We start from the raw sequence: 11,482 nt of genomic DNA, 5'->3' as shown, positions 1-11,482 counted from the left end.
CCCTCCAGACTGCTTTGCCCTTCTTTTACGAGGGGCGGGACTTGCTAGATAACTGCTTCCGGGTTGTTGGGTGACCTTGAGCCCTCCTAAGCGACATGGCGGTTCTCTTAAAGCTGGGTGTCCTCTGCAGTGGCCAAGGAGGCCGAGGTGAGGTGTCTTAGCCAACAGAGCTTCCTGCTGCGGCCTGGAGCAGGGGGAGGGAAGGAGTGAGGGCTCGACCGCCGGGTGGCGGGACGTCTGGAGAGGAAGGGACTTCCTCTTCGGCCCCCGAGGCGCCTCTGCGTTCGCAGCCCAGACCGCTGTAGCCCAAAGGCCCAAGTGTGTACCTGGTGGCGGCTCTCTCCAGCTGGTACTTCCAGCCTCTGGGCTGCGGTGGTGCTGCCGGGCTAATGTGAAAACAGACTCCTGTTTGAGTGTGGGTGGAAGGAATCCGTTTGATAATCTTTTGTTTGGAGACAGCGGCTTTCTATGTAGTGCCATCTTTCCTCGATCTAGCCATGTAGACCAGGCTAACCTAGAGCTTGCCAGGAGACTCCTGACTGGTTCCCGAGTGCTGGCATGACTGCCATGTACTGCCACTCAGGGCTTCGATAATCATTTTAACCAGGCATTTTGGTTATATAAAACGCTTCAGAGGCTGGTATACAAATACGAATAAAACAATTTCTACAGAACTCGGGGGGTGAGGGGCGTGGTACAGATAGTGTAAAGCAAAAACTGTTGTGCTATATAGACATTGTTAATATGAGTCCAGAGAAAGTTTGGGGTAATTGTTTTGGAAGGACTAACCTGTCTTCGTTCTGCAGAGAAGTACATATTTAGTAACTGAGCGCAGCAAAAGCAATGGTGAAGGGATAGAAAGATGCGCAGTGTGAGATAAAGTGGAACAAATAAAGTAGTATTTCGAAAGCCATAGTATGAATTTAGCCTAGAAAGGCGAAGTAGAACTAGATCACAGGATTTATTTATTCTATTCCGAAGATACAATTTTTCTTTGTTGCCCAGGTTGGCAGTAACATTGAAAGGCTTGATAGATTTGCAGTCTAGGTTTATTTTTGTTGTTGTTATTATTTCTTCGTCTGGCCTGAAACTTGACCTGGCCCAGCCTTCTAAGTAGCTGATGTGCACCACCTTGCCTGGCAGTCTTTTTCTTTTGAATTCAGCGTCTCATGCATGCTAAGTACATGCCCTTTTGCCAAACTGTATACTCTCAGCCTAAACTTACTGTTTAGTAATAGTGTGGTAGATGGCCTTGATGGAAATAGAGCAGGTTTAGAGGCAAGTCATGGAGATGAGATAAGGCACTATTGTGGTAGACCAGGCTGGTGAAGTCCTGAGCTTGGAAGGTACAAGGAAAAGAAGGCAGTCTCAGGAAATGTTAAGGAGATATGTCAGTAGAATTTGGTGACTTATAGGAAGGAAATCCCTGACTGGCTATTGGGATTATTGAATTTCTGGAACAGACAAGGAAGTATTAAAAACAAGTTCCATGGTTGAATGGTTGGGAAGTACAGATGATTTGGGTACCATTTCACAGAAGCAAGGAAAGAGGAGCAAGAAAGAGTAGGGGGAGCTGGGGCTGCCGCCGAGTTGGTAGAATGCTTGCACAGGCCTGTGATTCTAGTGTGTGGAGGTGGGAGGATCAGAAAATTCAAGGTCAGGGGCAAGGAGAAAGAGTGAGGCAAGTCTCTGAGTTAGAAGCCAGCCTGGTCTGCATAGAGAGTTCCAGGCCAGCCTGTACTACAAAGTGATATACACTGTTTCAAAAAACAAACCTCACCTCCAAAAAAAAAAAAAAAAGAGAGAGAAACTATTAATTTTTTTTTTCTGTTTGTATGCAATTAGCATTCTTGGAGCTCATTAAACCTTTGCATGTGTTGCCTAGTTTTGAGCAGTGTTATGAAGTAAATGCAGTTTTTTACTGTGCTGGCTAGTTTTTGCCTACTTGATATAACTTAGAATCACTTGGAAGGAGGGAATTTAACTGAAGATTTGCCTCCCTCAGATTGACCTTTGGCCATGTCTGTGAGGAACTGTCTTGATTGATAGTTGATGTGAAAGGACCCAGGCCACTGTGGGCAGCACTATCCTAGGCACTTGTACCTGGGCTAAGTAAGAAAGCTAGCTGATTGTGAATTGGGGAGCAAGCCAGTAAGCAGCACTCCTCTGTGGTTTCTGCTTCACTTCCTACTTGATTTCTTGCTCTGATTTCCCTCAATGATGGACTGTGACCTGGAAGTGCAAGCTGAAATAAACCTCCTCTTCCCCTAAATTGATTTTGGTCATGGTAGTTATCACAGTAACAGAAAGCAATCCAGAGCATTCTCCTTCTGCATAGGAAACCGAACCTTAGAGAGCTGTTTAACTTAACTGCTTGTCATCCTATGGCTAATCTGTGATGTAGCTGGGTAAACATCAGTTTGTCTTTTCAACCAAGAGGCGGGATCCAAAAGGGAACAGTAAGCAGGGGTTCAGGAATACACAGTGAGATTCGGTCTTGAAAAGGAAGAGGGCGCTAGGTGAGCTTTCTCAACTAAGTTGAATATCTTGAGGGCAAAGACTTCTGTGCTTATCTTTCTTGCTCCATTGTGAAACAGTCTTGATTGCAGTTAATACTAGATAACTAGATGAGTAAATGAAAGAACAAGAGGACCACCAGTTTTTTAATAAATGAAATCCAAGAGGCCCTTTTACACATGACTCATTAATAGGAGTCTGCAGATTTTTGTTGATTTTGAGACAGGGTCTCATGTCATCCCATGCTGCCCTCCAACTCCATGTGAAGGTGACCTTGAACTTCAGCTTCCGTTTCTCGTGGGCTGGGACTATATGTGGTGTTGGAAATAGCCTCATGCGTGCTAAGTAAACAACTGAGCTACATCCCCAGCACAGACTTCTTTTTTCTTTTTAAAAAAAGGTTTGGGACTGGAGAGATGGTTCATCGGTTAGGAGCACTGACTCCTTTTCCAGAGAACCTGCCTTCTCTCCCCAGCACCCATATGGTGGCTCATAACTAGAACTCTAGGTCTAGGGGAGGTGTGTAATTCCAGTTATATGGGGAAGGATGTCTGTGGGCACCAGACATGTACATGGTACACAGACATACATGTAAGTAAGACACTCATACGTGTAAAATAAATCCTTTAAATAAAGTTTGTCCTTTAAAAAAGTAAATCCTTTTTTTTAAAAAAAAAAAGTTTGAGTGGCATGCTCATGGTAGTTTAGAAAGTCTGTCGGTCCTGCCAGGAAGTGCTCACGCTCCCTGTCTTTCTTTCTCAGCTCTGTTACTCCGAAGCCGGGTGGTGAAACCTGCTTCTGTCTCAGCATTTCTCCAGGACCAGCCTACCCCAGGATGGCACGGCACGCAGCACGTTCACCTGTCGCCAAGGCACCACTGTAGGTCCTTTCTGCCGACGCTTCGTGAACAGTTTCATTTACTGTTTTAGGTGTAGGGTGTTTTGCCTGCGTGGGTGTTGGATTCCGGGCACTGGAATTCAGACAGCTGTGGACTGTCACACCTGGGCTGACCATCACACATTCGGCGGGCCTCGGTGTCTCTCCGGGAGTCTCTCCCGTGTGCTAGTAAATAAAGACCTAGCTTATCCCCCTGGACAGACGGTGCAGGCATGAGTGGTGCCGTTGTGTTCACAGAGACTCTTCTGACCTAACTTCACGGTCAAGGGAACAGCTCTGTAGAAAGTCTGTTCAGTGTAGCTAGTGACTGGTTTGTTTAGCCAATAGAGAGGAGCCTGCGTGGACTGAATCATGGATTTATAGCTGGAATTTTTTTAGGTTGATTAAAACCATGTGGAATCTCCTAGATAATACTGTGTGGATATTCACATTAGACGATATGAACATGAATAATGAGTTAACTGTATTTCCATTTTTTTTTCTTTTGTTTTGTTTTTCGAGACAGGGTTTCTCTGTGTAGTTTTGGTGCCTGACCTGGATCTCGCTCTGTAGACCAGGCTGGCCTCGAACTCACAGAGATCCGCCTGTCTCTGCCTCCTGAGTGCTGGGATTAAAGGCTTTCGCCAGCACCACCCACCTGGCTGTATTTCCATTTTTAAAGTCCAGAGAGAAAATATTTATTTTGTCCTGGCTGGTCTGAAAATTGCTTTGTAGTCCAGGCTAACCTCACACTTGCAGTATTCTTCCTGAAATCATGGTTTTTTATTTGCCTTTTTGTGGTTTGTGAATTCTTTTGAGGTAGGTCTCCCACTGTAGCTGGCCTAGAACTCAGTTTGTATTCCAGACTGGCACAGTCATCATGCCTCAGCCGCCTTGGGGCTGTTGTGCCTGACTGCTGAGATCAGTATTTGTAAAGCGTCTTGGTTTTTATTTTTTACCTTTCAATCCTCCCCAATTCTTAAGTCAGCCACTTACAGTTACATCTGAGTGATGAGAGATTAGAGCTGTTGGGTTTTTCTGCCTTTGTTAGATTTAGCAGACTGGTTCTGAAGTATATGGGATTGAGGAAAGTTCCCCAAAGTTGTATGCATAGGTCTTAATGTGTATGCCCATGTGCATTTTTCTGAGTAGGAACTCCATCCTTTTGTCAGGTTCTCTAAGGAGTTTAGAGCTTCTTAGAAATACCTAGAGCCGCTGGGCGGTGGTGGCGTACACCTTTAATCCCAGCACTCAGGAGGCAGAGCCAGGCGGATCTCTGTCAGTTTGAGGCCAGCCTGGTCTACGCAGAGTTCCAGGACGGCCAGAGCTGTTACACAGAGAGACCCTGTCTCAAAAAACCAAAAAAACAAAAAGAAAAAAGAAAAGAAGTACTTAGAGCCTGTGTTGTTTTACCTGTCTAAAATCAGCCTTTGTGTCTCATTTGTTTTGCACTGAATTGCAAAGGGCACAAGGACTATACCCTTAAAGGTATCCTCAGACCTGGGCTTCTCTTTCATTTGGCTGGTTTAAGCTGTTTTTAGAACATACTACATTTTTCCCCCAAAGATTAGAGTTATTGGCATTATTATTTTAAAGAGGTCTACTAGTGATCACCAAATTACATCCATGAGATACCTGTTTCACTGAAGCCCAAGACTGACTTAATTCCACAAATACTTAGCCTGCCTTCTGGCCTGTGAGAAAGTGTGTTTTGTGCTCAGAGACATAAAGGCTATGCCATGTGATTTATATTCAAGATGGATCTTCTGTGTACACTATTTATCATTCTAACTGTTTGAGTAGTCATGTGATAGGTTGAAGTTTTCTTTCTCAACTCCATGAATCTCTTCTTTTTTGTAGCTGGTTCCAATGCTGCATCTCTCCACTGGACTAGCGAGAGGGTTGTCAGTGTTTTGCTCTTGGGCCTGCTTCCAGCTGGGTACTTCAGCCCCTGCTCTGTGGTGGACTACTCCCTGGCTGCAGCCCTCTCCCTGCACAGTCACTGGCAAGTACAACAGTCCCTCTGCATTGTCTGCTTGGTCTGTTTGCTGCAAGCCTGTCTGTCTGTTTATGAAGAAAACATTGATTGAAATTCTCAAGACTTCTAGAAAACTTAAAAACACACAAACAAATAATAGTGATCAAATAAATCTGGGTATGTGGGTAGTTTATTAATATATTTTTTTTTAGTCAGGTAGCCCAGACTAGCCTTAGACTTGAAATTGTCTTGACTCAGCCTCAAGTGCTGGGATTATATATATGTACTTCTGTCTTAACTACTTTTCTATTGCTGTGAAGAGACCAAGATTTTATTTGGGGCTTACAGTTTCAGAGGGTGAGTCCATGACTGTCATGGTGGGGAGCATGACAGCAGGCAAGTGTGCCTCTGCATCTATAGCTGAGAACTCACATCTTGATCCGAAAGTAGGAGGCAGAGAGAGAGCACTGGGAATGGTGAGAGTCTTTTGAAACCTCAAAGGCCCCCCCAGTGACACCCCCAGCAAGGCCATACCTCCTAATCCTCCCCAAAGAGTTCCACCAACTGGGGACCAAGTTTTCAAGTATGGGCCTGTGGAGGCCATTTTCATTCAAACCACCACAACCAGCAGGTCCTGCATGTATCCTGCTTGTTTGCTGTTTTAATTTTAATAATCTTTATAGGCAGTTTGAACATAGTGTTTGTAAAGCCGAGTTCCTGATTGTCTCCCAATCTGTTCCTCCTGTATCCTTTTTTTTTCTTTTTGAGACAGTGTCTTTTGAGCCAAGAATGACATTGAATTCCTGATCCTCCTGTCTGCACCTTCCAAGTCCTGGGGTCACAGACCTGGGTCATCAAGTCTAGCCTTTCTCCTGTACGTTTTTTTGAGATAGGGTTTCACTCTGCAGCCCCGGCTGGCTGACCTGGAACTTACTAGGTAGTCTAGGCTGTCCTCGGACTCAGAGACCTCTGCCTCCCTTGTCCTGGGATTGGAGGTGTGCACCACCGCACCTGGCTCTTCCTCTTGCTATGTCAGTTACTGTCATTCCATTGTGTTCTTTCTTATTCATCTTATTCTTTATTATATCTGGTCACCATCCTTGGCTGCAGCAGTAATCTCTAAATTAACCTCCTTTGTGTTTGATGCCAATACATCAGCCCCAGTGATCCTGTTAAAATGTTAAGTGGGATAAGTACTCTATCTCATTTTGCTCAAACTAAAAGAATTCTTAAAGTTTTGTACAGACTCTTTATGTAGTATTAGCTGCGTAGTAGTCCTATCTATTCCAGGGAGCTGAAGCAGGAAGATTGCTAGTTCAAAGTCAGCCAGGACAACAACAGTGAGACCTTGTCTCTATTAAACGCTTGAAATTCCCAAGTGTGATGGAACACATCTGTAATCCCCACATTTACTGAAGTAGGAGAATCAGTTTGAGTTCAAGGCTAGCCTGTGCTATATAGTGAGTTCAGGTTCATCCTGGGCACCAATGTGAGACCCTGTCTCAAGAAACCAAAATAAAGGGTTGGAGAGGTGGCTCAGTAGTTAAGAGCACTGGCTGCTCATCCAGAGGACCTGGGTTCAATTCCCAGCAACTACATGGCAGCTCACACCTGTCTGTCTAGGGCTTCTGACACCCTTGAACAGACATTCATGTAGGCAAAATAAAAAACATTGAATGAGCTGAGCAGTGGTGGCGCAGGCCTTTAATCCCATCACTCGGGAGGCAGAGCCAGGTGGATCTCTGTGAGTTCGAGGCCAGCCTGGTCTACGGAGTGAGTTCCAGGAAAGGCGCAAAGCTACACAGAGAAACCCTGTCTCAAAAAAAAAAAAAAAAAACCAGCCGGGCGGTGGTGGCGCACGCCTTTAATCCCAGCACTCGGGAGGCAGAGGCAGGCGGATCTCTGTGAGTTCGAGGCCAGCCTGGGCTACCAAGTGAGTCCCAGGTAAAGGCGCAAAGCTACACAGAGAAACCCTGTCTCGAAAAAACAAAAACAAAACAAAACAAAACAAAAACAAAACCAACCAAACAAAAAAGAATGTAAAATAAAAAGAAATATTATATGTATAATCGATATAAATATTTTATATATATATGTATGTAAGAAACCAAAATAAACAAAAGACTACCCTGAGAGTCTTTAATACCCACCACCACCACCTCTACCACCATGTCCACCTTCTCCACCTCCTCCACACACACACCTCTCATTTCCAGCTGCTCCTTTCAGCCACACTGGCTGCTTTCTTACTGTTCTTGAGCTGTGCTGGGGACCCTGCATTCTCTTCTGTCTGAAATTATCACTGGTTACACACTTGGCTTGCTCCCTCGTAGATGTTTAACACTGCACTCAGCAGAGCCTGCCCAAACCACTCACTCAGTTCTCACATTTGTCATCTTTCCCTTGTTTTCCTTAGGAGCACTCAGGACCTTCTCATGTGTTACATCATCTGTTTACTATTTGTGCCTTTGTCCTTCCTCCTCTTCCCTCCTATAATTAAGTACAGATACAGAGCTGGTCAGGTAACTCAGTTGTTACAGTGTTTGTCTAGCATTTGTGAAGCCCTGTGTTCTCTCCCCACCATTCCAGGCATGGTGGTGCTTGCCTGTAATCCAGCACTTGAGGAGGCAAAAGGATCAGAAGTTCAAAGTCATCCTTAGCAACATAGCAAATTTGGGACCAGCTTGGGATATATAGCAAGATCTCATTTCAAAAAACAAAACCATAACAACAAAAAAGAAAACAAAATGTGTCTGCATTAAAACTTATTCAAGAATGTCATAGCACATTACTTAAATTAGTTAAAAGTGAAAACCATCCCTGTGGCCAAAATAGAATATAGAGTATTATTCAGCCACATAAAGGAGTGGGGTACTGAGGTGTGCTGCAGTATGGATGAGCATTGAGAGCACAAGCATGCTAAATAAAGTACGACACAAAGGGAATGTCCTGCATGGCTTTATTGTATGCAATGCCAGATTAGGCAAATCTATAGAAACAAGGAGCTCAGTGATTGGGTATGGAGTGGGCTAATCACTAGTGCTTCTTTTTGAGTGTGTGAAAATGTTCTAGAATTAGTGATGATAGTTCACAACTCTGACTAGACTAACAAACTGAATGGTAAACTTAAAAAGGTGAAATTTGGCCAGGCGGCAGTGATGCACCCCTTTAATCCCAGCACTCGGGAGGCAGAGCCAGGCGGATCTCTGTGAGTTCGAGGCCAGCCTGGTCTACAGAGTGAGATCCAGGACAGCCATGGCTACACAGAGAAACCCTGTCTCAAAGAAACAACAACAACCCCCCCCCCCCCAAAGCAAACAAACAAAGCCAACTGCTGTAGAAATGTTAAGTCGGGTCACTCCTTATTTAGGATACTTTGTGCTGAAAACCTGGTGTGTGTTTCCTTTGGACACTGCAGTCTGCCCTGATTTGCTATAGTTTTTACTTGACTCACAAGATTCCAGCTTCATTAATTTCCTCACTGCTCCTCAGAGATGCCAGGGTCCTTGTCACTTCTGTTTGGGTGTTCTCTTTCAACTCACCCTTCTTAAGGCGTTTCCTCATGCTGCATATGTAGTTAACTTTTTCTGTTTCACTAGAATGTTTTTACACAGAGGGAGCATCCTGTTATCTATTGCACCCTTAGCATTGGTGACATGTTCTGGCATACAATACCTGCTTAGTAAACTCTGCAGGAGTGAATACTGCAGAAGAGTTTATAGACAGAGGAGCATTTAGTTACTGTCTAAGGGCTCTGGAAATTAAGTCCACAGGATGAGCTCTCTTTATTACATGTTAGCAACTCTTGATTGTGTTTTGGTTTCCACTGTTGTTGGTTTTTTGTTTTTTTACTATGAGTTGCTTTGACTAGTTATCTCAAGCCTAGAAATCCATCTATGAAAGTGGTCACACAGAGTCCCTGGAAGAGGCAAACAGTTACTGGAGTTAGAGATAAAAAAGACTGTTTTGAGTCTGACTTTTGGGGTGAGTGGGGTCATGACTGTATGTCCTCTAACTGCCCTGTGCTGTGGCTTTCTTCTCTTTAGGGGCCTTGGACAAGTGGTGACTGACTACGTTCATGGGGATTCGCTGCAGAAGGCTGTCAAGGCAGGCCTCTTGGGACTCTCGGCTTTGACCTTTGCTGGGCTTTGCTATTTCAACTACCACGACGTAGGCATCTGCAGAGCGGTTGCCATGCTGTGGAAGCTCTGACCTCTTCCGTCAGCACCTTAGATTGTATGCCTCTTTGCCTCTGCTCTGTCGATGCCGTTCAGCTCACAGTGAGGGGGAAATGAAGGATAAGTCCATTGGTGGGCAGAATTTCTTCTAATTACATGGTTATTTTCAGAATTCATTTGTTGAGGAAAAGGTTTGAGAGGAGTTAAGTTCAACTAGTCCTGAGTCTGGGTTCCGTAGTCCACTGCATTGGTGGCTTCCTGCTCACAAGACCCACGGTGTAACTGTACATTTCATGAGCTCATGTTGCCTTTAACTACCGTTTCTTGAGGAGAGTTCAGCTCTTCCCTGTTGGGATAAAAGGAGACTTCTCTTGGACTGGGAGGGAGGACTGTTCATTCGGGAGTCATAGACTTTGCATGAAATTGGAAAGTCTTCCATTTGGAGCTCCCACTCTGTTCAGTTAGCACCAGCTGTTGAGCGTCTGGGGAACTTCAAATCAGAGATGCTCATGTCTCCAATTACCGACTTTTCTTAAGTCTTGGGAAGGAATTGGAGGACAGGTGAATTGAAAGACGTTCAGTTTAGGGAGTTCTCCTTTGTGGGTGGGTTAGACTATGACAGATTCCAAACAGGCTTACTCTTCAGGAAAGTGCCCCTTATGCAGAAATAAGCTGTCCGCAAGTGAGAGACTGAGTACTCGAGGGGTTTTCCCACCGTGGGAATCGCTCATGAGCAATCAGACTCTGAAAAAGCAAAATTTTTAAATAAAATATTACATAATGAGTATACATTGTACTTTTTTATGTGCTAGTATTCCTTGGTGTCTGGTTTTTTGGAAGTTTTGTTTGTTTGAGATAGTCTTATAGGCCTAATCGGATCTGGAACTCTATAGGTAGACCAGGCTGGCCTCAAACTTGTGGCAGTCTCTGCCTCCCGAGTGCTGGAGTTACAGGTATCAAGTGCTAGGGTTATAGTTGTGAACCACAAAACTCACTTGTTTTCTTTTAATTTGAGATGGTGTCTTAGTTTGTTGCTCAGGCTAGCATCAAAATCCTGGTCTCAAGCCATTCTGTCTAGTCTCCTGAGTTGTGTATTGCCTTGCCTGGCTCTAGTTTTAGTCATTAAAACTGTTGTGTCCCTGCCGGTGATGGTGGCACACGCCTTTAATCCCAGCACTTGGGAGGCAGAGGCAGGAGGATCTATATGAGTTCGAGACCAGTCTGGTCTACAGAGCGAGTTCCAGGATAGGCTCTAAAGCTATACAAGAAACCCTGCCTGGAAACAAACAAACAAACAAACACCCCCTCTCCCCCCCCAAAAAAAAAAACAGAAAAAAAACAAAAAAAAAAAAACCTGTTACATCCCAGCACTCAGGAGGCAGAGGCAGGCAGATTTCTGTGAGTTCAAGGCCAGCCTGGTCTACCAAGTGAGTTTCAGGACAGCCAGGGCTACACAGAGAAACCCTGTCTCAAAAAACAAAACAAAACAAAAAACTCTGTTATACACTGGGCAGTGGTGGCACACACCTTTAATCCCAGCAATTGGAAGGCAGATGTCTGTGAGTTCAAGGCTGGCCTGGTCTACAAAGCTAGTTGCAGGACAGCCCAGGCTACAAAAAGAAACCCTTTAGACACACACACACACACACACACACACACACACACACACACACACACACACACACACACACACGCGTGCACGCCAAAAGAAAACAAAACAAAATCCTATTGTGCCAGGTATGGTGGTTGACAGGTTATATGAGATTACATGCCTGTAATCCTAGCCCTCTGGGAGGCTGAGGAAGGAGGATTAGTATGAGTTTCAGGCCAGCATTGACCACAGTATTTTCCAAGTCAGTTTGGGCTACATAGTGAAATTATTACTTAACAACCCCCCCCCCAAAAAAAAAACACTTAAGTAATTAAAAGTGGT

General features: G+C 44.6%; 1 protein-coding gene across 1 annotated transcript; it reads left to right on the top strand.

The window, feature by feature from the left end:
• Positions 1-16: 16 nt before the first annotated feature.
• Positions 17-10,336, top strand: Sdhd (succinate dehydrogenase complex subunit D). Its single transcript, XM_052760116.1, has 4 exons — positions 17-147; positions 3,280-3,396; positions 5,254-5,398; positions 9,418-10,336. Exons 1-4 carry the CDS (start codon positions 96-98, stop codon positions 9,581-9,583), a joined length of 480 nt encoding a protein of 159 aa, XP_052616076.1. The 5' UTR covers positions 17-95; the 3' UTR covers positions 9,584-10,336.
• Positions 10,337-11,482: the final 1,146 nt, after the last annotated feature.

This window comes from Peromyscus californicus, unplaced genomic scaffold (genome assembly GCF_007827085.1).
Source record: "Peromyscus californicus insignis strain IS unplaced genomic scaffold, ASM782708v3 Scaffold_11__1_contigs__length_118956290, whole genome shotgun sequence".
In the NCBI taxonomy this organism is placed as follows: domain Eukaryota; kingdom Metazoa; phylum Chordata; class Mammalia; order Rodentia; family Cricetidae; genus Peromyscus; species Peromyscus californicus.
This window is presented reverse-complemented; position numbering and strand designations above follow the sequence as displayed.

Bases quoted from the DNA above. Each gene is read 5' to 3' on its own strand.
- Sdhd (XM_052760116.1), top strand. From the start codon at position 96: ATGGCGGTTCTCTTAAAGCTGGGTGTCCTCTGCAGTGGCCAAGGAGGC. The intron at 148-3,279 runs GTGAGGTGTCTT...TTTCTTTCTCAG, and splicing joins CAGTGGCCAAGGAGGCCGAG to CTCTGTTACTCCGAAGCCGG. The intron at 3,397-5,253 runs GTAGGTCCTTTC...TCTTTTTTGTAG, and splicing joins CCTGTCGCCAAGGCACCACT to CTGGTTCCAATGCTGCATCT.